General features: G+C 39.3%; 1 protein-coding gene across 3 annotated transcripts; it reads left to right on the top strand.

Moving 5' to 3' along the window:
* Window positions 1-7,385: 7,385 nt before the first annotated feature.
* On the top strand, window positions 7,386-24,852 carry LOC129600176 (synaptogenesis protein syg-2-like). 3 transcript variants are annotated; one of them, XM_055498602.1, is made up of 9 exons: window positions 7,386-7,865; window positions 20,480-20,821; window positions 21,138-21,314; window positions 21,423-21,587; window positions 21,769-22,086; window positions 22,492-22,659; window positions 22,989-23,360; window positions 23,792-24,040; window positions 24,165-24,852. In XM_055498602.1, the coding sequence occupies exons 1-9, from the start codon at window positions 7,739-7,741 to the stop codon at window positions 24,413-24,415; spliced, it is 2,169 nt and encodes a 722-aa protein (XP_055354577.1). In that variant the 5' UTR covers window positions 7,386-7,738; the 3' UTR covers window positions 24,416-24,852. The 3 variants fall into 3 exon arrangements, with proteins under 3 accessions (XP_055354577.1, XP_055354578.1, XP_055354579.1); XM_055498603.1 differs by lacking the exon at window positions 7,386-7,865 and adding an exon at window positions 12,733-12,777; XM_055498604.1 differs by lacking the exon at window positions 7,386-7,865 and adding an exon at window positions 20,075-20,164.
* Window positions 24,853-25,232: the final 380 nt, after the last annotated feature.

Genomic DNA, 25,232 nt, shown 5'->3' with positions numbered 1-25,232 from the left:
TTCCGCTGACTTATGCTTATGAGCTGAAGTAACCGTTTCCAGTAGGTTTAGTTAACTGTGCACTGTTTCTGTCCAACTCTAAGCGGTGATGGTGCGGAACTTTCGGCTTATCGTAATGTGCTTGAGTCTTGTAAAGGCCTTGTGGATATGTGATCGGATTAAAAAATCGCCAGAACCGAAATGAATGATTGCAAAGTAATTACTTCTTGATTGTGGAACGAACAGTCTATGCTCGTGCCGCTTGGTTGTGTCCAGGGAAGGAAAATGGGTCAGTGTGCTGTGTTGTGTAGTGGTCCTTGGGTGGAGCGGGTTGTTTCAGAATGGCATGCGTCTCATTTTTCGTTGTGCCTTATTGATGGATATTTGTGAATTCACACGAATATGACAATTGTAGTCCTACTTGAATTAAGGAGGCGCGTTTATTGAAATCGTGCCCTGATGATACAGACGCGACGTTTGAATACACATATATATATGTATGTATGACCCGCCACATGAATAAGGAAATTATTGCTGTCTTATGGAGAAATGATTCCTTCTTTCAAGGAAAGCCAGTTTAAAACCAGTTAGGGTTTCTTAAGGTGAATTTGTAATTATATTTCACTCCTCTCTTCTAGCGGCATATCGGATAATCCTTTTCTGGCCTACTTAGAGTAATAAGAATCCATTCCACGTTCGGATACAGATGTGTTGTTCGCTGTATCTCATCGTCAGTACGAGTATCTGTACTATATACGAGTATATAAATGCCAGCATAACTAGTTTTTTGGATGTAAGATGTTTATTAGAACTATTGTTGCGTGAACCAGCTAAAACTCAACGAATCGTGAAATATTAGACATTTTTTACCATAAATCGACTAATCATTGCGCATGTGTTTCGGAAATGCGTTATTCACTTAAGGTTACTTAGATTTATGAATTATTTTTTAACTATTACAATTTACAAGTTAGCCGTACTCTACACTATATAATTTTTGAAAAGGTTAAAACAAAATTCAATAAAGGTTGCCAAAACTAGTGTTGCCAGTTCTGAGTTCTCCTTAAATTTAAGTTATTTTACTGCAACACAGCGTTGTCAAAAGTTTGCAAAAACTGCAATTTTTAGTAGCACTGCTATTGCGCTGCTATTAAACCGTTACAGGCAAATAACCTGAAAAAAAATTCCTTATATAGCTCTATGCGGCGTCTTAGAACACTACTTATTAGAGTAGCGTTTTGCCGATCAATCGAACCTTTCAGACTGGACAACTTATTAATCAGCACAGAAAAATCATTACGTTAGTAATATTTTATTGTGGCAGACCGAACGAATAAGTCTGAAATTATGTGACTTCGTTAAAGTCTTCCCATGATTATACCAGTACCTTATTACAGTACTACTGAGTAGCCACACTACTCATTTACTGTATAGTGCCGTAATTATAATGCGTGTCAGTAGTACTACAGTCGTTTTGTACTCGTATTTAACATTAGTACAAGGTAGCCTCGCGCATCCGCGCTCGGCACTTAAGTACTGGATAGTATTCGCTTTATTTTGGAAAGGTCACTTTAAATATTAAAAATCTAGCGTTCTGACGGTCTAACGTTCTTAATTTTATGACGTTCTGATATTTTGACGTTCTGAATTTCTGGCGTTCTTAATTTTTACGTTCTGGCGTTATGATATTTTCACGTTCTGAAGTTATGATTTTCTGACGTTTTGATGTTCTGACGTTCTTAATTTTTCACGTTCTAACCTTCTGATATTCTGACGTTTTGATGTTCTGACGTTAGGACGTTCTGAATTTCTGACGTTTTGATGTTCTGACGTTCCGACGTTCTTAATTTTTCACGTTCTGACCTTCTGATATTCTGACGTTTTGATGTTCTGACGTTAGGACGTTCTGAATTTCTGACGTTTTGATGTTCTGACCGATAAATTATAAATTACAAAACTTATTGGAAATTATAAAACTTATTGGAAATTATAAAACTTATTGGAAACTTATTGGAAATTATAATTATAATTTGGAAATTATAAATTATAAAACTTATTGGAAATTAGGAAAGTATGGAAAATGTGATCTGTTTTAGAATAAGACTGAAATCGCATCTACGCTTTCGCAGTCGGGTTCTATAAGGAGTATTACCGTTCCAAGGTTTTAATTTTTACATTCTGACGTTCTGATGTTACACGTTTTGATTTTCTGACGTTCTGATCTTCAGGCGGTTTTAACTTCTGACGTTCTTACGTTCTGATGTTTTCTTATTTTTTCACATTCCGACATCCTGATGTTCTGACGTTCTAACTTTCTGATATTCTGACATTCTAACGTTTTGATGTTTTTTAATTTTTCACGTTCTGACGTTCTGATCTTTTGACGTTTTAACGTTCTGATATTCTGGCGTTCTAACGTTCGGACTTTTCTTATTTTTACATTCTGACATTCTGATGTTCTGACGTTCTAACGTACGTTCTGATATACGTTTTAATTCCCCTTCTGACATTCTGATGTTCTAACATTCTTACGTTCTGATATTCAGACGTTCTGAATTTCTGACGTTTTTGATTTTTCACGTTCGGATTACCTGACGTTCTGCCTTTTGACGTCCTAACTTCTGATGTTTTTACGTTCCGACGTATAGATACTGTACAGGCGACATACTGGGCGATGTACTTTACCTTTTATGGACGTTTACGTAATTTGCTGCTCACATAATAATTTTTCATCTACATTAAAAAAGAAGTATTTATGTATCCGCTATAGTCTCCGTGGTTACAGTCATTGTGTTAAGGACTTTTTATAACTGTGCTGTGAATACAATACTTACTTCTTCGAGTGCTCTTTACGTTTCCTATACTTAAAACCTGGTGAAACCATCTTCTGACCACTGGTTAATAAAAACAAACAAAAATCTATTGGCACACCTATGGAAAATATGGAATTTTTTAACACCAAGCTGGACTAAAACTGACCACGCGTTGACGAGTCTCTAAAAACGGCGCATAAATACGTTTTGGTCGGTAAGATTGTATGAATACAAGGTAGCCTCGCGCATTTGCGCTCGGCACTTAGGTACTGGAAATTATGAATATTTTCAAATGAGACATAAGCACACAGGAAATTGTAAAAATTTTGGATAATTGGGAAGGTATGGAAAATGTGATTTATTTAAGACTAAGATTGAAATCGTATATACGCTTTTGTAGTCGTATTTCATAAGACGTAATAACGTTCTAAGGTTTAATTTTTTACGTTCGGACGTTCTTACGTTCTGACCTTCTAACGTTTTAAAGTTCTGACGTTCTGAATTTCCGACGTTCTGACGTTTTTAATTTTTCACGTTCCGACTTCCTGACCTTCTGACGGTCTAACGTTCTGATATTCTGACGTTCTAACGTTCTGATATTCTGACGTTCTAACGTTCGGACTTTTTCTTATTTTTTACATTCTGACATTCTGATGTTCTGACGTTCTAACGTACGTTCTGATATACGTTTTTAATTCCCCTTCTGACATTCTGATGTTCTAACATTCTTACGTTCTGATATTCAGACGTTCTGAATTTCTGACGTTTTTGATTTTTCACGTTCGGATTACCTGACGTTCTGCCTTTTGACGTCCTAACTTCTGATGTTTTTACGTTCCGACGTATAGATACTGTACAGGCGACATACTGGGCGATGTACTTTACCTTTTATGGACGTTTACGTAATTTGCTGCTCACATAATAATTTTTCATCTACATTAAAAAAGAAGTATTTATGTATCCGCTATAGTCTCCGTGGTTACAGTCATTGTGTTAAGGACTTTTTATAACTGTGCTGTGAATACAATACTTACTTCTTCGAGTGCTCTTTACGTTTCCTATACTTAAAACCTGGTGAAACCATCTTCTGACCACTGGTTAATAAAAACAAACAAAAATCTATTGGCACACCTATGGAAAATATGGAATTTTTTAACACCAAGCTGGACTAAAACTGACCACGCGTTGACGAGTCTCTAAAAACGGCGCATAAATACGTTTTGGTCGGTAAGATTGTATGAATACAAGGTAGCCTCGCGCATTTGCGCTCGGCACTTAGGTACTGGAAATTATGAATATTTTCAAATGAGACATAAGCACACAGGAAATTGTAAAATTTTGGATAATTGGGAAGGTATGGAAAATGTGATTTATTTAAGACTAAGATTGAAATCGTATATACGCTTTTGTAGTCGTATTTCATAAGACGTAATAACGTTCTAAGGTTTAATTTTTTACGTTCGGACGTTCTTACGTTCTGACCTTCTAACGTTTTAAAGTTCTGACGTTCTGAATTTCCGACGTTCTGACGTTTTTAATTTTTCACGTTCCGACTTCCTGACCTTCTGACGGTCTAACGTTCTGATATTCTGACGTTCTAACGTTCTGATATTCTGACGTTCTGAATTTCTGACGTTTTAAATTTTTCACATTCTGACATTTTGATATTCTGACGTTCTAACGTTCTGACTTTCTAAAGTTCTGACGTTCTGATATTCTGACATTCTGAATTTCTGACGTTCTGACGTTTTTAATTTTTCACGTTCTGACTTTCTGACCTTCTGACGTTCTAACGTTCTAATATTCGGACGTTGTAACGTTCTGATATTCTGACATTCTGAATTTCTGACGTTCTGACGTTTTGAATTTTTCACGTTCTGACTTTCTGACCTTCTGACGTTCTAACGTTCTGATATTCTGACGTTCTAACGTTCTGATATTCTGACATTCTGAATTTCTGACGTTCTGACGTTTTAATTTTCACGTTCTGACTTTCTGACCTTCTGACGTTCTAACGTTCTAATATTCGGACGTTGTAACGTTCTGATATTCTGACATTCTGAATTTCTGACGTTCTGACGTTTTTAATTTTTCACGTTCTGACTTTCTGACCTTCTGACGTTCTAACGTTCTGATATTCTGACGTTCTAACGTTCTGACATTCTGACGTTCTAACGTTCTGACATTCTGAATTTCTGACGTTCTGACGTTTTTAATTTTTCACGTTCTGACTTTCTGACCTTCTGACGTTCTAACGTTCTAATATTCGGACGTTGTAACGTTCTGATATTCTGACATTCTGAATTTCTGACGTTCTGACGCTTTTAATTTTCACGTTCTGACTTTCAGACCTTCTGACGTTCTAACGTTCTGATATTCTGACGTTCTAACGTTCTGACATTTTGGATTTCTGACGTTCTGACGTTTTTAATTTTTCACGTTCTGACATTCTGACCTTCTGACGTTCTAACGTTCTGATATTCTGACGTTCTAAATTTCTGACGTTTTTGATTTTTCACGTTCGGATTACCTGACGTTCTGTTTTTTGACGTTCTGACTTCTGATGTTTTACGTTGTGACGTATAGGTACTGTATAAGCGACATACTGGGCGATGTACCTTTTATGGACGTTTGGGTACTAATTTATTGCTCACATACCTCGTAACAATTATTATCTATATATATACTAAAAAGGAAGTATTAATATGTATCCGCTATAGTCTCCGTGGTTACAGTCATCATGTTAAGTACGAGTACTTACTTTGTATTGCTGTGCAGACTGCAGTAGTGAATACTTCTTCGAGTGCTCTTTACGTTTCCTATACTTAAGACCTGGTGGAACCATCTTCTGACCACTGGTTAATTAAAAAAAACAAAAATCTATTGGCACACCTATGGAAAATATGGAATTTTTTAAGACCAAGCTGGACTAAAACTGACCACGCGTTGACGAGTCTATAAAAACGGCGCATAAATACGTTTTGGTCGGTAAGATTGTATGGATATAAAGATAAAGATACTCGTAGTCCTTTTGTATAAAGTATTCGTATTTTAGTGAATTTCGTCACGATAATCTGCAAAATTGTCAGAACAGCCTGCAGTATGTTGATGTGGTCTACAGCTTTTACTGGACTTTTTTCAACATTAGTCAGTTTCTTCAACTTTCTTGCCAGCACTTGCTGGATGATATTTGACATTTGAAATTTGAAATATACTTGAATTATTGAAATTTTTTAGTAAGGGAAAGGAAATTTAGAATCAACCAAAACCAAGTAAGCACCCGGCCGTAATAACTAAAGGCACAAACTTTGAATATGAAACTTATACTTACACGTAGACGAAACCATAAATATAGTTCTTTCTGCTTCGTTGATCACGAATAACCAGAAAAGCGTTACATGATTCGTCATGAAGCAGAATGTTCATAAATATAACAACGGAACATAATGCGTATTAATTAATGGTCGTGGCATCTGGAAATGAATGTGATGCTTTTGTTGCCAAAACATGGCATGTATATATAAGTTTATTTCCCTTACTAGGGTAACCATAGACGCCTTTTGCAGATCTGAGATGACTAAGACAATTGTAATTGATGGGTTCCGTAAAAATATTTATAAATGAACTAAGGCGTGTCCGTGAGAATTTGTCTGCGCTTTAAATGAAAAAGGCTGGTACACAAGGCAGTCACGCTAATTAACACTTGAGCTCTGAATCATCTCAGTTTTTAATCGACTGTTTATCAATACGGGATGCGGTTATATTATCATATTGTTACACAACATGAACTTTATTCCTTAAATAAACAGACACTATCATTACTGAAAAAATCGTACGATGAATATAAATATCTGAAAAATGGTTGTATAGTGCGCAAGGCACCGGCGCGCAGTTCGTAGCTTGTCGAATATATCAAGTTATCAACAATGATAAATTATCATATTGGTAGTGCAAAATACAATGATATTGCTGTTAACTTTAATTTATCCTTGGGAGTTACAATGTATACTATTGTATAGTGTGGTTTTATCTGTTTTTTCTGTTAGCGAAAACATTAGGGATCATTCATGGAACTAATATTTTGTACTGTATTCTTACACACGCTGCTGCGCGTAATTAATATAATAATTACTATTAATTAGTAATATTCTACTTCTATTCATAGTATGTAAAATTATCATGTTTTAAACTTCGAGTTACGATTAGTATACTGCGAGGACCAAGAATTCAGAATATCTTAGGACAACTAAGTAAGAGTGCGTAAATATGTAAACAGAAACGCTTTATTCTATTCATTAACAAGTTCAGTTAGGTGATAAGCCAGTGTACTACGATACATTGTAGGCACGTCAAATGAGTTTTGTAGAAAGTACTAGACAGTAGACACTTTTGTAAACCATCGTGACGCCGTTATACGTACCGTCAAAGGACCATTGGTCTAAGATGTGTTATGGGCGTTCTTTCCTCACGTCGGAAGTATTGTTAGCTAGCCGATTGCACGTAATGCGGCTTGGGCGGCGCATTTGAGATGCATCGATGTGAACCGGCATAGCACATAGCATAGTGCAGTATAGTGACTGCCAGTTCCCGGTACAGTTTTCTTTGGAAAAACCAGCCGGTCTGCCTTCAGCGCTGGCTTTCACATTGGTTAATGGCGCTTTAGCGAAGTTTCACTGAGCAAACGCATGCTAGCCACAAGGGGAATGGTCAACATGTTGGCGGTGTTGTAAATTTTGCGAATGCTATTTTGTGATAGATTCTTCTTCTCGTTCACAAGACAGTTCTGCCTTTGACTAACCAGTTCGTTTTAATTGGTTTAAGACTGCAGGCTACAAGACCGTTAATAAAGCGCAATCTTGTAGATTTTTCGCATATCTCACCGATTTCATGTATGTTTACCGTAGTATCTTGGAGAACAAGACGGTAATGATTTTGTAGCGTTTGGAATGGAGCCGTCAATCTATCGTCCATATATTCTAACATCGAAGATGTCGTCTCGTCTCCCTCATCTTTCTCTCCGATCTCTTCATTCCTCTGTACTCCTTCTGCTGTTCGGAATTTTTCATCATTTCGGTAAGTAATTAATGGGTGTTCCCTGCGCAACTCTGTTGGAATAAGTTGATAATCAATTTGTTTGGGATAGTTTTGTTGAGCCAGAAAAGTCAGAGGGAATAAATATCCAGGGCAGCGGATAGTAAACATGAGTTACCGGCATACAGCTTATCGGCTTTTTTATTTCCACGGTATCTAGCTCAAGTGATGTTACTATTCTGCATTTTCCAGCACATTCCTAAACGTGGTGGCGATAAACGGACAATGGCTAAGAACGAAGAGCCACGCTGATTAAAAATTCGCTAATTTAATGCTGGTGTACTGAAATTCCTCGTGTAATGATATCGCCCAATTCTAAATGTTCCGTAGTTGCATTGCTGGTGGTGCATAGGAAATCAGTGATTGCAATCCAGTTGACCGTCAGTTCATACTGAGCATACTCGTACGGCAGATGTTATTATCCGTGATGTTGCCACTGATACTGATTGGAAAAACTAACTGTTTATTAACTTATTGCTAATTTTGTGGACGAGGCGCTTGTGGAAATTTAGGTTTCTCTCGGCTGTTTTTCAGAATCTAACCACACCTGATCGATATTGGTGTTTCGTTTTTTGTCAGGAATTACAGTGCGGACTGCGGTAGCCAGGAGCACAGTAAATAGCGTAAAATAATATAATCGAATTAGGTGCGAATACAATAATTTGTTAGCCCTTATTAAAATATGATTGCGAGAACTGTGCGTCTATTCACAATTCAAATGCATGGTAGCAGCTACAAAACATCTCTAAGCCGGATTAAAAGCAGCGCCTGTAGTTATCCCGTCCGTGCGTGCCGAATGATGTGTTTTGGATGATAAGCGCGGATAATAGCATAATTTTTTTCTAGCTGTAGCAAATTGTGTTTTAATTTCATGGTTAACCGATCAGGGCTTGTATACTGTTGGGAATTGGCTGATCATGACGAAGTAGCGATCAGAGATGGAGAGTGGCAGCCGTTTACGTTGATTGAAATAAACAAACACAAAAACCATCTGTAAAATGAAGAGCAGCCGGGCACTGTACAAACAGAGGTCTTGACAATCAAATCGATAGTCATCTATCCCTCTTTTATGTATCTTGTCAAACATACTTTTCGTCCCGGTGTATGTGTGCGTTGCGCAGTTGCCGTTCAAAGGCAAAGATAGATCACCATGATGTCGTAATCCGAAGAGTTAAAGCCGTGGCCAGTGCACGGACAAAAAACTGGCGCAAACTAATTTTCACAAAGTGAACATGTCAATTGGATTGAATTTGTCGATCCATTCGCATTCGGTTAGAAAGCCGAAGAAAAACTGATTGAATAAAGGAATTGTGGGGATCGATTTTTTTCTCTTACAACCGGCAAATGACTGATATATGGCTGCCCATTCAGCGGCTTAGTCCACTACGTTAACGTTTGTGTATATTTAACAGTGGGCCACTACTTTTATGTTAATTGCCAGCGAAATATAATTGTTCCATGTTTACCCCGTGTGCTATTCGAGGGCAACGAGCTTCACCCATAGTTTCTCTGTCCTCTTTATTCCTCTCGGCTTTTGTTCGCCGGCTGCAGAGTCCCGCTAACTGTTTTTGTACGGAAAAAGCGTAAAAGGAGAGAATAAACATTGCAGATGCGTGTGTTTGTACGAGGACGCGTGTGCACGCCAATGTAACTGAAACGATCCTACCCAATTATCGCACCAGCACCATTCATTATTTTTACGATGAAAGATCTTGTTAGCGACGTCTGGATTCTGGGTTTCTCATTAGTAAGCAGCAGATGGATCACAAGAAACCGTAAAGATTTCTTCAAAATGCAGAAGCCTGGTCATACGTTTCGAGTAACTACAGTATGGTTTGGTCATTTACTGAGTACGTATTTTTCAAGCATTTTGTTACCCGTTATATTCTTAGTTTCTTAGTTAGATATATATTCCTAAATAAGACACGAAAATAATAAGGCGTGATGTTATAGAAAACGCTTTGGTTTTATCTCTGAACTTTTCCGTGGTTCGAAAGAGCTTTGCCTCGTGGCTTGAACAAATGTTTTCGTAAACTAGGGCATCATAGAAAGTATTTATTCTGATTTGAAGAGTTTTAGTGAGATTTGATAATTGCGTGGTAAACTGTGTATAGGTCTGCACTGCTTACTAGTATCGGTGTTCGTGTTATTCCGATTGCGGCAACTTATACACAGTCCATTTACGAAACATTACGAAACGCTTGGTTGGTCTTGGTAGATAAGCACTTGAGATAGACCTCTGGGCAACATTTTCGCCTTTGTACACGCATTCAGACCTATTTATATAGCCCAAGATTTCGAGCCCAGTTTGAGCCTAGTGGGCCACCGGAAATTTGAGAAGGCTAGTGTGTTGGACTGCAGCGGTATTTGGTGGGCAGCAAGAGTAGAGTGATCAGATTGCTTTGGTGCGTTCATCACGCTTTGTGCTGACACTGCTTAAGATGGAGTGATCTGACCATGATCACGATTGCCTCTTTGAAGCATGTCTGGAAATCTCGTATCCTGTCTCTGCGAACTGCCTTTTTGGCCTTCTCTGAAGTTTTGATAATCGAGAAATTCGGTCGTTTTTAGAGGCATAGAAACATAACTTTTTCCATGGGTTCTTCATTCTTAAAATAGTTACCGGTCAGTTGGATTAGAATTACGGATGCTGTTTTAATTTGTGTTTTCAGCTGGGGGATCGTTCTGGTGCCAGCGATCAGTAATCATTCGTCTCAAGAGGGCAGAAGACAGTTGTGATGAGATAGCCGCATTCTTAAGCTGTTGGAGATATTCGGCAGATACTTGATGTTGAGCAGTCACAGATAGCCCTATAATTATTCTCGTGTAATCCATTATAGTGAAGATTCTTACGCCGACTGGTCAGTATTCTCTGTTAGAGAGAAAAGAGAAGGGGTTTTGACAAGAGACACGATGTCTGTGATTGCTTCCATCAAACGCATCTTGTGTGGATTCTTTTGTTAATTTCCATAGAGTTATGACCCGCTAGATTTGCAGATGATACCAGAAATTTAGCGTCCAGTGGTCACTGATTAGGCGTCTGCTCGCTGCAAAAGGAAGAATCAGCATCCATACCGAGATGGATGTATCTTTTATGTTAATGTGTCAGAGCTGCAGGTCCATTGTGGTGCATATGTACGAGTGCGAATAAAAGTTTTGACAGTTGGTGGTCACTTTTATGGTACAAATAGTCTGTATACAGAATTATATGTATTCTGTCATTCTGATAATTTTACCCGGAACAATGTGCGCGCTCCTTTAGTTTAAAAGAGGCTAGTGATATGGAATCATGGGAGAGGAAAAATGGTATCCAGGTGTAACACGAGAGTGCTCCCTACAAACTGCCAAGTAGTTCAGGAAGACAATAGTGTTAACGTTTGACTGGGATATCCCGCGTTGATCGTGGCAGGTACGGATGATAATAAGCGAGTTGCATCTGCTGCACCGGCTGCATCAAGGGACAAGGATAGACTATGTGCGCTCAACGGGTTGTAGCGATATGGCTCTTAATGGTCCCGCCATTTAACCGTACAAAAGATCAAACGCCACTCACCCAGTCCCATGTGTTACCCACTTTTATTGTGAATAAACATCATGACGGTCTCCCTTAAAGCTAGTACATACCGAAGTTTAAATCAATTTTGCTAACTAATACAGTAACAGTACAGCGCGTGCTTACGAAATTGCATATGCCCGTAACGTATGGATAATGAACTTACAGTATATGGCATGATCAGTCTTAAAAATAAAATAGATAGTGGCTTATGTAATTGTATATTATGTAAAATTTGGTTTAAGTACCGCAGACCAGTTAATAACGCATATAATTCGATCCTTAGCCTGACCTGCTTAAACTTTAAAAATTTAATAGAATAGCGGATTGGTTTGATTTACTAGATGAAAAATTAGAAATACTGGCGATACGGTGGCAAATAGTGAGTCATTTGGGAACCGTTTAACGGGCACTGAAGCGTAAATGTTTTTTAACAAACCGGATTGACCCACATTGCCTGTAAATTTGACACACTGTTTTAAAACAAAAGCATTTCCCTGGAGTCAGTCAAGCAATCCGACGTATAAAGGCCACTATTAAAAATCTTGCAATTTTGTGGAATATTTATTTCCGTCCGGTTTTTAGTTTAGCCGACCGTGAGAAGTATCTCGGATATGAAATCCGAGGCTGCGTTCTCTTAACTACTGCGGGCATTACGGTTATTAATCAGTTATTAATTAATCAGCCATGACAATTTAACATTCCGATATTGGTTAGGTTTTTGTGTACGTATTCTTATTATGGTTTTCCATGTCCACACGCTATTTGATAACCGATGCTTGTGCATACAGCAGACTACTGGGATTGTAAAACCTCGAGCTAGAGAAAATAAACTGCATATAGACAGCAATTATTGTTATTAAACAGACGCCGCCGTACTGCTGTGCGATATTGAATAGAATTGTCTATCTTTCTCTCGTTTGGGTTTATACGAGAAATGTGGTTTGATTAGCATCGTGCAAATATGGACATACGGTACAGGGCACCTCCTGGCGGTGTGCATGCGGACTGCCATGGCAGACGTCAAAATTGTTGATTAAGAAACCAATGCAAGGCATCGTTAAAGAAAGCATCCACATAACCGGTTGCCATTTGTATGGGTTGTAAAGTACAATTATGTTTGAGAGTTTGTGCTGTTGCATGGCCCGCTTTATGGCGGATTATCAAGCGATGCTACGAGAGAATTCCTTTGCTTTGTAGTGTGGGGTACAAGAAAAATATTGAAAAGTTTGTGTTTGAGGGTTGTTTAGCTTTTTGAATGGTTGATATTACACCAGTCAGCTAAGTTGCAAATTATGGAATACATGGATGTTATCAGATGGTCTGATGCTCAAATAAAAGGTGATTCATTAGCTGAGTGATTAGATTAGCATATAATTATATTTATCGATATAGGCTTAACCATGCGGTCATACACAAATCCTGAATAGGAAATTATGTCGGATTGGTTTCACGGTAACAGAGGCATCCATCCAAAGTGTAGAAAAATTAGTCACAGAAAAAAACAGAAGAACGATTCAGTGGCAGCTACTACAGAATATCAAGCACATGTTGTAGTAATATATTATGGATTTGCACTTTCGCAGCTTTTCGTTTGCGCTAAAGTGGAAATTTCGCATTGACCAGCTGTACTGATGCTATGCTATGCGTGCCGATGACCGCCTTGTTACAGATCAGAAATTTGTTTTGTAAGACAATATCATAAGCAGTAAAAACTGTGACACGAATGATTATCATGTGCAACATGGCAATTATATTGCGCCGGGTACGGTACGAGCATTTAACAAAGCATGTCATCTGTTCTGTTCCGCTGCTCCGTCTTCACGTATTTCGTTTCGTATTGACGGTCATACAAGAGGACAGTAGCCGGTAATTCATATTTATCTATCACAGGCAGTTGTGAGGAGGGGATGGCGCTTCTTTTAGCTATATTACCGAAGGAGGGTTTAGTGATGCGCAAAAACAGACATTGACGTTATTAACCAAGATGGATTCTGGGCGTTTTTCTTAAAGTTATTTGACAGGGAACGAAATGGAGCTTACAGCTCTCTGAGCTTTGCTTTAAAGATTTACGAAGTATCAAGCCCCGTAATCCGCTTGTTCGGCAAGCATATTCTCTCTTGCTAGCTGATGAAATCCGTAAACTGATTCATGTCAGAAAAGCCACTACCGGAGATCATATCAGACTATAGGGGAAATGTTTTCTACTGTCAGTGCGCATGAATTTGACATTATTGAACTAGACCACACGCAGGTTAACTGATCAAGTATGGATCATATAGGGTTGGATTTTTATAGAAAGTCGGAGTGTGTTTAAAGCAAATACCTGTACTTGTACGACATCAGTGTAGCTGTTGTAAAATATGTATGATTTATTGTGTTCCAGTACACCGCGAGATCGCATTAAAATTTAAAGTTTTTGTGCCAGTAAGCGCATCCGCAATCCGTAATTAATATGTAAGTAATGATTTGAAATTCTGAATATGTTCCTGACCGGTGTCCTTACAAGTCTTGTATAAATTCCCAGTAAGAAGTAGTTTTGTTACGAAGATTGGCTAATAGCCTAATACGATGTTATCCTCGTATGTCCGCTAGTTTGGTACCAGTCAGCTCGCTTTCTGTTGTGGTATTGTTTTGCCGTGCGACGGCAAGCGTTTGATATTGTTTCATTTGCTAGATTTCATTCAGGCCACGGGGAAGCTGGATTGTTATCTTTTGACCGGGGTATTGAATGAAATACCTAGGATTATTAACGTATGATAATCTTCTCTGTAATCTAAGGCAGGCATTATTGTTGGTCCATGGCACAATTGTCTAAACAAACTAAAACATCTTGTTCTAGCATCTACATCTTGAACGCTGCGTTGCGCGTATCTCTTTCGCTGGCTAAAGCTGTTAGATTTTTGGAGAGTTTGTTCATTATTGTATTTCGGAATACTTGATTGGATTAAACTTATGTAACAGGTTTATTGGCGCACTCGATAACTAGAGAATTAGTTACGGTGGTTGAACTTGAAGATATCTCTTCCGCGAAGGATGTGTGAAAATGAGAAGGACATCTGGTGTTTAATCTTTGAGGCGTACATTACAAGCGGTACACATTACCGGATCGCAATTACCATATTTCTCTGCATGTCGCCACGTATTTTTTGTCGCTACCTGCCGTGTTAGATTTAGGTAATATCCATAATGAAACTATCGGATGTAAGGTTCTAGGACATCGTCGGTTTTTTTTGACATATACTGGTAAGGCGTTGCTATTATCTATGAACGCTTGTACTGCGCTGTAAAAAATTGGTAATTGTAGATTTAATAATTGGTTGCTGGTCAAAATGCGCAGGACTGTGGTGGACATATTGGTATTACGTCCACTCAGGATATGTGTGCTGTAAGGTAAAGATGACAGCAAATTATAGAGTGTAACAACCTCCTCTGCAGAACCATTTTCTGTAATCCTCTGCAATTAATCATTCGCATATGTGTACGAGGAAAAACGTGTCCGACTTACGACATGTCAAACTGCGCAGCTCATGGTGGGGCGGCTGTGTTTTTTAAATGATGTGTATATTCGCACTCTTTTTACATTTTGTGGTTAGCGTGCGTGTGTGCGGCGATGCTGATGTTTTAGCCTTTTGACATTGTTATACACATTAATTTAGAAGCGTGTTGTTGGAAACAATGATAGTTTTCTCAGCAGGGTTTCCGAACAAAATATATGCAATCATTTTATTTGAATACTTTTCTCGAGCTTACTTATGTGTCCTTTAATCTTCTGTCTGAGGGTTTTTTACATTCGATAATCTTATCAGCGCGCTTCTTATACATTATTGTTCTTTGAGGTGTTGGCCGATCTTTAATTGGATTGCCATGAATTCGAACTGTACTGTTAAAACGCCACACGAAGTGTGCATATGCATTAGTGGTATGCCGGTTTCCAAAGTGCGGAACGGATGATTGCGCCATAGGTTAATAATTTATGCAGATTGTGAAATATCGATATTTAAGAGAAGTACCTAGCTGCACTGTAAATAAACATTGTAAAACTGTGTCAATAAACTCGCACTGGGTGTCGTACTGTATCATGTTGTATTTGGATAGGATTATGTTGCTAAATTTATCTCTTGGCGATCAGTATAATCATAATTGATTTTTTGAAATGGATCGATTCGCCAGTGCTCGTCAAGAGCCTAGTTTATATTATGAGCAAAAGGGCTCTGTATAGGTCAAGCGGTATTTTGTATGCGGTGGTTTTAAGATTGTGAGAACTTAGGGAAATATTTATTTCTGATATATTTATTGCATCTCACAAAAGAAACATCTGAAACACACATTTCATGCAGCTAATACATATACTGAGATGCATGTCAACTGCTAACTAACTACAGATACATATACCCTGATAAAGGGTGAGAATTATGAATATTATATAGATATGCATGCATTTTAGTTTTAGTTAGATTGTTCATGCAAATAAGAGTATAACATTTGATTATAAGGAGTGTTAATGTATTGTACACTGCTCAGTGTATAAGCTGTAAATTGTAGGACCATTAGAAGATGATTGGCATTTGCGCTGCATTAAAATTAAATGGTAAGCTATTTTCTTATCATCTTGTCTGAACAATTTGAAAAGGACGTAAAGAAAAGAACCCGAGGGAAAAGTGTTTCCGTGGAAGGCCGATCAAGTGGACGGATAGGACCACTGCGGCATAACTGGAAAACAGTAGTTATCGGTCACTTTAGTCGACATTTGCGTGATGGTCATAAGTGAACAACATCTTCAAGACTTCCAGCGCCTCCTACTCTAAAATTGTCTATTGGAAAATGGAAAAGAATGATTAGTGCCTTTGGCAGACTTTAAGATCTAAGTTTGTTCCTCTTTACGTTGTTGATTGTTCTGAAATACAACTTCTGTATAAATCGCTCGCGTAAGTAACGAAAGCAAAAAATGCGGAAAATGTATATCATGTTTATGTATGTATAGAAGTGTCGTTCCCCACATACTATAATATAGATCTAACAATAAGCGCGCATGTAAAATGGGCAGTATGTATGCTGATGGCTAGGTTACGTTTAGGTAGCATGAATTCCGCCTGGGCTGTTTGCATTTGCGGGAATGTTTTTAATATTTAATGAGTGATACGGATAACTAGGTATAGGACGATTTGATTTTATGACACCGGGAAAGCGAAACAGCAATCTGAATGCACGACCAATTATAATCCAGAAACTTCTTTTTAACTGCTTGACCATAGTCCAGTTCGCTCGAGTAACTCGCTGAGCCGTACGCTAAGGGCATATAAGAGTACAAGCGACAAATTGGCGACGGCGAGTGTATGTAATTGAATTAGTGGTAATTTCCTGTTGCCATCTCGAACCAGTTAGCTGACTCGAGGGGGCGAAAGGAAAACAGCGTGCTTTTAGTGTCCGTCCATGGTGAACTTGGTATGAATGCACTGTGTACATTGGTTCCGCACGACGAGAACTTATTGATAGCGGAATTGCGGCAGACAACAGTGATTTACTGTTCTCTGTATTGCACGACTTCTCAAATGGATATACGTCTAGGAATTTGTTGTGAATTAGACTGTGGATGAAGGAGAGGAAATTTTAACGTTTTATACAATCAGTCTGATTCGGACGCAGAGTAAAAGAGGAGATCGAGTTCCTCTCAGGTCATTAAGCACGAACTGACCAGCGCGATAATCACTAGCATGTCAGAATTGTATTTATACACAAGTGACTGACTCTGTTGCACTTATGGAAGTGTTCAGTGGAAATTTAGCAGAAAACAGGAAATGCCGTTGACAAGTAGTGATCATGACATACGTAATCCAGAAATTCTCTTCTGTGAGAAGTTCGGGTTTTCGTCTCAAATTCACGCCTGATATTGAGATTCTAATTGAAGCGCATTTTAGCGCGGTTCCAGGGTCAGTATCAGATTCTTAGACTTGTTGGTGGTCGTTCCCACGTGTTGACTTAGTAAAATATTTGTAAGGAAGACGACGCTTCGATATTTTTTAAAAATCTGTGACTGATACCTAGGTGCTGATACAATAGGTGCTGTTAAATTGTTTGTCTGTGTATTTGCGACCAGTTGCAGTATAACGGAGTTCAGCTGAAGTACTGAAGTTTTTGTAAATACTAAAACGCCGATTTCAGTGGCTATGCTTATAGGTGGCGTTGTTCACTGGACAATTTGACAATTGACACACTTACTTATCAACTGGAAGCTGAAAGCACTTTTTTTAAAAATTTAAATTGTTTTGTGTTTCGCAGTGTATTCTGCTCGCTGCTGCTAACGATATCTGTTTTGCTTGACAGCACTAATAAGCCCATAATATCCGCCTTAGCCGATCGGCGAGGTGCAGTACGGTGCCAATACCACCAGTCGGAAGCACACCACTTTATGCTTTGTAATCGTTAGGCGTGCTGGCTATTTCGCGCTCTCTTAGCTGACCGGATTTAGGTGGATAGGTTGATCGTTGGCGATTGATTGTTTAGATCACGGGGAACAGAGTGTGAAAGCCTCAGAAAGGGATTTTGCATGGAAAACTGAGAGAGGCTCTGCGCGCTAAATTTAAACTAGTTTACTGGGGGTTAATGTGAAAATGATCCGTATGATGGAACTTTTGTGACCATTGTTATTCTAAGGAAATCGTGATCGCCGGCGCCCTGGATCGTCCACAACACCGCGTAGCTTGTCAGCACTGGGTTGATATTTCAAGCAAACAGATTGCAGTTGATCCATTTATGCATCACTGACCAGCCGAGCTAATTGTTATTGAACGCTGTGTAAAAGCATATTACGCCTAGCCGGCGCAATATTAAGGGTTTCCATTCTGAACAGCGGAAACGTGGGTTTAAGTACAGTATTTGGCTGCAATATAAAGAGGCTTACATTGTTACTCGAATGTTTTGCACTTGGTACGAGAGAAATAGTAACATTTTAGTGGTTAAAATGTGTGTTTAATTTATCGATCACATTGTTAATGGTAGGATGTGACGGTCATATAATGTTATGGATTATGTTTTCGTGACCGTGAACTGTGGCTGAAAGTCGCCTCTGGTGAAGAATACATGACGATGAAGATGATGAATAACAGTGTCCCCGGCGCAGCATCTTTCGCCTCTGTATGTTTATATTGTAGATTTTGTTAAGAGCGCGAAATCCTCATGGTACATAAACGACATACGGCAAAAATTTATTGCTCTTTTATTTGTCTATTAAGTATGTGACTCTGCAATCAAGCTATAATTCATTCATGTCAGTTTCATAACCCGCATGTATGCAGCGAGAGAAGCCATTTTGCAGTGCACAAAGCTAAATCGGGGGAAATGGGGTCTGTTTGTATTATATGTGAAGCATGTGTCGAATTTTGCAAAATTAGTGATGCGGAACGAGTATTGATTAGTTCTGATGGATTTAAAATTGGGGATTCTGCCGGCGGAGAGTTAGAGTGCACTTTGGGGCTGATTTTAACTGAGCTGAGGGATCCGCTTGCTTAACCGAGTGAATAAACAGCATTACCCGTGTTACGACATTTGATATGCGCAGCGGGAAAAATACCTTCATCTCTCGGAATGGTCAAATATTAATCTGAATATCACGAGCAAAAAGCAAATTCAACATGCTCATCTAATGTGTTAGAAAGAATTACGAAGGGTACCTTAAGTCTTTAACGTGCGCAATCAGCTTGCTCTCCCAAAATTTCTGTAGAAGATCAGTAGTTTAGTTAGTGCTCTTTAGTTAGATATGGGCCATCCACAATAACTGGACCATATATACTTAGTACGTACAGATGTCTGTATGTTATCGTACCATTATCCGATTTGTGTCTTCATAAATGTTATTATTATCAAGAAACTTCGCATACGGTGTAGCTCTGGAAAAACAGACTGTGTAAGTCCTGTACTCGTGCTGTAAAACGATAGAATTTCGCTCGAACAACAATCCGGTCAAAATCAGTTGACAAAATTGCGTTTGCAGAATTTACTTGTTATTACGCTTTTCATCATTCTGACGCATCTGCGACAGACGGTAGTTACCTTCCATTAACAATAAAATGAAAAATCATTCATGAAAACCCTCATTTTCAGTCGTTCCAGCTGAATGAATTTTAGTATGATCGAATACATTACTGTATAAGCTGTGCCCAGCAGTGGTCAGCAGATTCTGACAGCGGGTTAACTTTATGCCGATTTGATAGCTTCAGAGTCCATGAATCGCAACATAGATATTTATATAACTAAACAAAACATAATCATGTTTTCATTTTGATTGTATCACTATGATTGAGTCGGGGTTAGGCTTGGTTAAAATTGGAATCGATACAGTCGGGTGAATTTCTTTTATTTTTAGTGGCGATAAATGTAAGTAGATCCAAGCGTGGCCTGCACTTGAATGGTAGTCTCCCGTGAATTTTTGATTACTTTCAAACATGGTCCAAGTGGGCACTTGATGAGCAAATGTTATACACGGATGTAGCCGTTATTTTCATTATTACAAGCAACGCATCGCTGTGTGGTTTGATTGCCATGCCGAGCGGCCTGCGACTGTGTCGGAATTATGACACGTTAAAATAGTGTCATTAAGTTCTTACGTCAATATTTGCCACACTATAGAGCTGTCTTTGAAAATTCCGCTCTAGCATTCCCGTACTCACAATGAATGCTATCAAATGAATTAAAGCGCCAATAAGGGAATACGTCGTGTTTGACCAGAGATGTATGGATTTATTATAATATCATTTAAGCTGATCGTGACAAGTAGTTTCCGGTTCCCATACAGTAGAAAAACCGACAGTTACCTAGTGTCTAACGGTATACGATATGAAAATCAAGATGTGATTATGAGTACTGTATCCTCGAATGCACGTGTACATGGTATAGAAACGCTCTGTTCTTATTTCTGTATCGTATATTTCGCTTTTGTTTTAAGTGCATAATTCAAGCGTATGCCTATATTATATAAGCCACACGCATGTACATGACATAAGAAACATATACGTTAAACTGACCATGGCTTTTATTATAATTGTAGGACACATTGCCGCAGTAGAGTCCACGACTCCCGCAATTTTCTCAGAACCTATGGAAAATCAGACAGTTCATTTGGGCCAAACAGCGACATTTGCTTGCCGGGTAGCCTCTAGTCGGAGGACTGGTTGGAAGCATGGAGACCGGCTAATTTTTTTGGAAGGTGATCCCGGTAGCTCCAAGAATCAACGGTATAGTACGGATTACAAGGGCCCTACCGGGCTGCACGTTCTGACCATCGCCAATGTCACCGCGGACGACGACGACAGCGTTAGCTGTTTCGCATATCCACCGAATTCTGATGCTGTTTTTCCCACCATCATGTTAGCATATTTGAAAGTATTGGGTAAGCCACGTAACTTCTGTTGAGATCGACCACTTAAACCGATTAATTTCGGCAGTATAATTTCACTTTTCAATCGCTTGAATTTTTTTCTGGGATGTGCAACGACTTCGCAGCTGTATAAACATATTTTCTTATGTAAATATTTTTATGTGTTTGATTCGTCTCATTTGGACATAAGTACATGAAAGTGGAAAAATTGGTTCACGATAACTGCTTGCAGTTCTGCATTTTTATTTTCACTTTGAGCGTTGAAAGAAGAGTATTACAAGAGGATTATGGTGTACCGTTAATATAAATTTTGGATAAATGCTTGCAGTTCCTCCTTCGGATATCGTTATATTTATTGGTTCATCACGTTCACCGGCCTCCGCCACCGGCAGTAATCTCAAAGTTCGCATGGGGGAAATGGTCAATTTGACGTGTTTTGTGCCCGATGGACGACCCACTCCAAAACTTGTGTGGTATCGCAGCTCGAAGCAAGTCGATACGAGAGGTAATCCATTGTACAATGCAACAAGTGCCTAATCTCAAGTATTTTTCACACTTCGTATTTTCAACTTGTGGAATTCTTGTCCAAACTGTTGTGTGTGTTCTTTTAAAGATAATGCGGGATACGCTGTGGGCGAATCGTCGAGTGTCAATGGCACGTACAGCTCTCTAATCTTTCGAGCCAAACCGGATGATAATGATGTGGATTTCACCTGCCAAGCCGAAAGCATAGCGCTCAGCCGACCTTTAGCGCGTTCCGTCAAACTACTTGTGCTTTGTGAGTATCGCTAATTTTCGGAATTTGTGCAGAAACTGTACTGTATACAACAAACTGGTAAATTGCAACGGGACAATTAGCGTGCGAAAAAAATCAAAAAATTTGAAAGACAAGGCAGTGCAAGACGTACACGGAGTACCGCATTGTTTTGGCACAGTTTCTGATAGTTTGCGTTTCTTAGTTCCTCCTTCCACGCCAGTGATACGTGACAGAGACGGCGTGAAAGTGGGCGATAAAGTGAAAGTGCGTAAAGGAGAGCGCGACTTCCGGTTATTGTGCTCATCGGATGGCGGCAATCCCATTCCACAGCTGACATGGTTTCGCAACAACATTCAAGAGGACAGCGCTGAGACCACACATCTCTCGTTGGGCCGTGCCGCTTCGGCCGTTCTGACGTTTGTCCCCCGTGAGATTGACAATGGCGCAATGCTCAAGTGCGAAGCCGTTAACGAGCTCATGCCGCGCGGTGTCGATGTGCAGACCACGCTGAGTGTTCTGTGTAAGCGTTCTTTCTATCTTGTGATTAAATTGAACTTACTTATAGCTGTTTCTACATTAAAGGTGTTTTTTAGGTTTCTTAAACATATTTCTTTCTGAATAAATTTTATAACATAACATAACATGAACATTTTATTGCATCGTTATATGAACATTTTATTTGCATCGTTATGTTAGTTCTCTTCTTAATCGTAGTACCGAGTGTTGGTTAACTAAAAAAAACATTTTGTGCCTGACAGTCGCTTTTTCGCAAAAACAAAACATTTGGACAATACTCGTAGGACTTAATCTGGCCTTAGTTATCCTGAACAAACTATCGAAATTGTTTTCAGCGAAATGTTATCGTCACTGCACTTTGTCTACTACGCTTAAAGTGTTTGTCTCCCATTATTTTTTTTGTCGATAGTTGGCCCATCGACGGTCAACCTAAAAACACCGCGTGAAGCCCGACCCGGCAGTTCTCTGGATGTGAATTGTACATCCAATCCGAGTAATCCCGCCGCAGAAATCACATGGACTATCAATAACAGGCCATTTCGGGAAAAAAGTGTCCATTACCAACCCACCAATGATGGTATGTTTTTCGTTATCCGCTTGTAAAGTTGCATAAGTTGAACGGACAATGTCGATGTTGAATAACTGTTTCCGAAAAAAATCCATTTCCCGTACTGTAACAAAAAGGATGTTCGAGGTGATGACATGAATATTTAAATAATGCTGCATATTGACGAAAAAATTGTCGGCGTAACTTAATAAAACGAAATCCCTGTTGAGAATCTGGTATAGCATCTTCCTTTGGGAGTTGGTTACATTTTGCAAACCATATTTGCAATAAAAAATTGATGAGTTTACACTGAATGTTGATAGAGGGAGACAATAATTTCTCATGTATATTGTTATTAGGTGCTTTCATAACCACGTCCACCATCATCATCAAACTATCCCCCGATGAGTACAGCGACATTTCCGTGACGTGCCAGGCGGCCAATAGCGAGATCAGCGAAGTGAGTCGGACCAGCGCCGTGGTCACGGTGACGCCGAAGATCATTCCGATGCAGCCCACAACGAACAAATTCGACGTTTACGATGCCGCTGGGAATCCCATTGACACGACCAATGCGACGGATGTGGACAGTGTCGGACAAACGGGAACCAAACCGGAGAATCTGACCATGATCGTGGCGGTGTCGGCGTCCGTTGGCGGTGCGGTGTTCTGTGCACTGTTGGGCTGTTTGATTTACGTGTTAATCCGGGGAAAAAGCAAGAAATTTGAAGGTAAATGTTATTCGCTGGTGTTGATGGATCAGTGTATTTTTGATCCGCAAAGACAAGATAATACCGGTCAAGGCTGGCAGAAGATGTTTATACGGAGATTGTGTTTCCAGTTGGATGTGTATAATGTAGGACATGTAGATACGTATATTTATAGCCAGAGCGTTGGGGGCTTATAATCTGACATTGATATCCTGAGCTGGTCGTTTATTGATTGCGTTTTGTATTGTATTTGTCGGTCAGTGTTCCGAGTTGAGGGTTTATTGTGAGATTTACTTGATGGGGTGTCAGTTTCAGTGTAGGCTTTGAGATCAATACGAAGGATCTTTAATTATGCTTTCCCCTGAAATTGATGGATCACGAGAGGCTTCTGAATAATTGGTCAAAATATTTGCATAAGACACCCTATGTTGATGAGGTGTGTTTCTTTGTAGAAATGGCAAACAGCGACAGCTCGGGTAGTTCCAAAGGTCACACGGAAGTGTGCAGTCAGAATGGTATGGACACCGGCACGGAGACAACGGGGTTCGATGTGGAGAAAACACCAGTGGATTCGTATTCCGGACCGAAAAATCAACTATCGCCCTCAGCGGTACGCACAAATGCCGCGAGCACATATCTGCTGGATGAGCCATACCACAGTCCGTACGGGACATACAAGCACTGGACAGCTCCTGAGCCAAGTATGTGAAGATTCGCCTAAATCATTATTTGTAAAATTCAAATTTGTTTTGTGTTTTCCTACGATCCACCATTCGTAAAATAGTGCTGTAATAAACGGTTAAACATTAACATTGGCTTTTTTAGCTCATGATTTGGAAAACGAAATGGGAGTCGATTACGATGCTGAGGATTTTTATATTGAGAACTTACGCAGAACTGCCCGCCAGACAATGCAGCCTCATACACACAGTCCGTCGCCACTCCGACCCATTCCCAACCATTTAACGTATGAACCGATCCATAAAACCTCTCTGTTGTCGACCTTTAACGGACAAGCCATTCCAACGTATCGAGCGGAAGCCTTGGTGGATGAGCTGAAAGGTCATCTGGTATAAGGACACTAAATCCGTGTGCTGTGATGATACAGGAGAGCCATAATTGTACACGTTCCGAGTGGTTTGCGGGGTCGAGAAATCGAGGATGTTTTAACTTTCTGAGCGGTCTCTTTTTTGTGGAGAGAATAAAAAGGGACCTTTTGTGCCAAAGAGCGGGATGGTTGGCGAAAATGGTTCGGCCAGCACATTCCCGAAATATTAATAATGTTTGTAGGTATTCACTGATTAGTAGCTGGGTGCATCATTGCACTTAATGTCGAGGGGAGGGTTTTTGTGTAAGCTCTTCTATTTGATGTATTCTAGATTTTATGTTTTATTATGGTGGCTACGAGGAGTATGGGAATCTTCAGCTTCACAAACTGTATACACGCTTTTGTTGCTCAATACGGTCAAATATGTTGTCGATGGGTATATGGAATGTTCAGGTGAAATAAAAATGTTGGTACAATTCGTACTCGTACTTGTTTTTGTGAGTAATGTGACCGAATACCCAATTTATAAGATAGTACAGTAGTAAAAGACAATTGTACTGAGTTAGGTAGGATGAGTTAGTAAATTCTAATACGGATTTGTTATTCGCATAAATTATGAAGTGTTTTTTGCATCTGGTTAGAGACATATCGACAAGCAATGCATTCGAGCGCTGCACTGGCGCACGATACTTAAATCATATAAGCATATAAATTAATAATTATAATATTTAGGCTTTACAAGTAAGTACATACAGTCCATTCTCCTGCAGATTTTGTTTGACCGTTTTGGCAACGAAGCCGCTGTTTACATCATCGCTTCCTGTACGGCTTTATGCAGTCATTGA

Source organism: Paramacrobiotus metropolitanus, unplaced genomic scaffold (genome assembly GCF_019649055.1).
Source record: "Paramacrobiotus metropolitanus isolate TYO unplaced genomic scaffold, Prichtersi_v1.0 Parri_scaffold0000166, whole genome shotgun sequence".
Classification (NCBI taxonomy): Eukaryota; Metazoa; Tardigrada; class Eutardigrada; order Parachela; family Macrobiotidae; genus Paramacrobiotus; species Paramacrobiotus metropolitanus.
Note: the sequence above shows the minus strand (reverse complement) of the source record. Positions and strands in the feature narration are given on the sequence as shown.